At 54.5% G+C, this 1562-nt stretch overlaps 1 protein-coding gene across 1 annotated transcript in view; it reads right to left on the bottom strand.

Annotated features, from left to right (window-relative positions):
- The window catches only part of myo6a (myosin VIa), a 22044-nt gene that overhangs the window by 14415 nt on the left and 6067 nt on the right, over window positions 1–1562 (bottom strand). The window contains exons 12-17 of the mRNA XM_025056814.1: window positions 1469–1562; window positions 1242–1386; window positions 768–925; window positions 445–536; window positions 242–314; window positions 16–143 (exon numbers count right to left, since the gene is read on the bottom strand). The exon at window positions 1469–1562 is cut by the window's right edge and continues 33 nt beyond it. Of these exons, the coding sequence (XP_024912582.1) occupies window positions 16–143; window positions 242–314; window positions 445–536; window positions 768–925; window positions 1242–1386; window positions 1469–1562 (690 nt within the window). The remainder of the gene's footprint in view (window positions 1–15; window positions 144–241; window positions 315–444; window positions 537–767; window positions 926–1241; window positions 1387–1468) is intronic.

The raw sequence follows: 1562 nt of genomic DNA, 5'->3' as shown, positions 1-1562 counted from the left end.
GCCCCCGCCCCTCACCGTTAGCCTGAAGTGGTCCCTGTGCTTGTTGTGGACGGTGTCCGTGAAGTGCTGGTCACTGGGCTGAGGGAGACGGTTCTCCTCGTCCAGGATGTCCAGGATCCCCACCAGCTTGGCCTCCACCAGGTCTGAGGACAAAGACAAGGAAATGACAGTGGACCCTGGACACCTGGGAGGACCACCAGGGGGTCCAGACCCCGGTCATGTTCACACTTGGTCTCCATACCAATGCAGTCCTGGTTGTCCACGTAGTGGACCTCGTTGACCCCCAGCCCCTCCCTCTGGTACAGTTCCTGCTCCTGGAACAAGAACAAGAACAAGAACTTCATCAGGACAAACTGGAGCCGGATCTCAGGGTTCCCGTCTTCTGACTGAAGACCCAACGTCAAACGGAGTCCAGACCCGGTCCAGACCCGGTCCAGGTCTCACCTCTTTCAGGATCCGTTCGTTGAAGAACTGTTGCAGTTTTTCGTTGCAGTAGTTGATGCAGAACTGCTCAAAGCTGTTGTGTTCAAAGTACTCTGTCAACACAAAGAGTTAGCATGAATGTAGCTAACAGTTAGCTGCATCACTAGCTGTCATCGTGAACACCGTGGTCATGTCTGGTTTCAGTTCTTTTTAACTTGGAGATATTTTCTGTGTCAACATGCAGCTAACCTTTAGCTAACACTACGACGTGTTTGTAATGCTAACAGCTAACGTTAAAGTTCAACCCATCTGTGAGATTCAGCGTGATCGTTCATTTTTCTGACCGAAGCCGGCGATGTCCAGGACGCCGATGAAGTTGTGGGAGGAGCTGAAGGGGAAGCACTGGTTGACCCGAGTGACCACGTGGTCGAACAGTCGACTGTACACGGCCTTGGCCAGAGCGTCACGGGCGTTGTTGGCTTGTTCAACCTTCAGAGGAACTCTGGGAAAGAAAAGAGGCTGAAACGGTGAAAGGTTAGCCCAAATACCTAGCCTAACCCTAAAACAATCTTTAGCCACTGTGGACCCTAACCCTAACACCAGTAGGGGGCGTATTTCACCATCTCTAACTGTTCAGACTAACTGCAGCTCTGACTCTGTTTCTCTGGTCTGTGGTGACAGCAGACACCCCCTGGTGTCTGCTGTCACCAGGGGGCCCACAGCGCCCCCTCTGGGAGCATACGTAGGAGGAGGACACTGAGGTGGAAGAAGGAGAAGATATCTGTGACAGTCGACGGTGAAGCAGACGTCAGCCTTACTTGATGACCGTTCCTTTGGCGCCCCCTGCTGTAGTCAGCATCACCCTGCTGGTGAGGCTCACCCTCAGGTCGTCCTGGTCCAGACCCAGGAGCTCAGCACAGTGTTCCACAGACGGACTGCACTTGTTCCTGATGGTGCAGCCACCTGCAGGAGGAGACCTTTGTTTTCAGGCTGGCCGTAGGGGGCGCCGCACTAAGGACAGAGTTTGGACCTTTCGTCCTCCCACCTGACGTGCTTCCTGCCTCCTCGAAGTCGACGTTCCCCAGGTGGAGGACTCCGCCCACCACCCTGAACAGGTCCAGCTTCTCGCTGTCGTCCAG

The sequence above is a fragment of the Cynoglossus semilaevis genome, chromosome 7, assembly GCF_000523025.1.
Source record: "Cynoglossus semilaevis isolate Cse_v1.0 chromosome 7, Cse_v1.0, whole genome shotgun sequence".
NCBI lineage: Eukaryota > Metazoa > Chordata > Actinopteri > Pleuronectiformes > Cynoglossidae > Cynoglossus > Cynoglossus semilaevis.
Note: the sequence above shows the minus strand (reverse complement) of the source record. Positions and strands in the feature narration are given on the sequence as shown.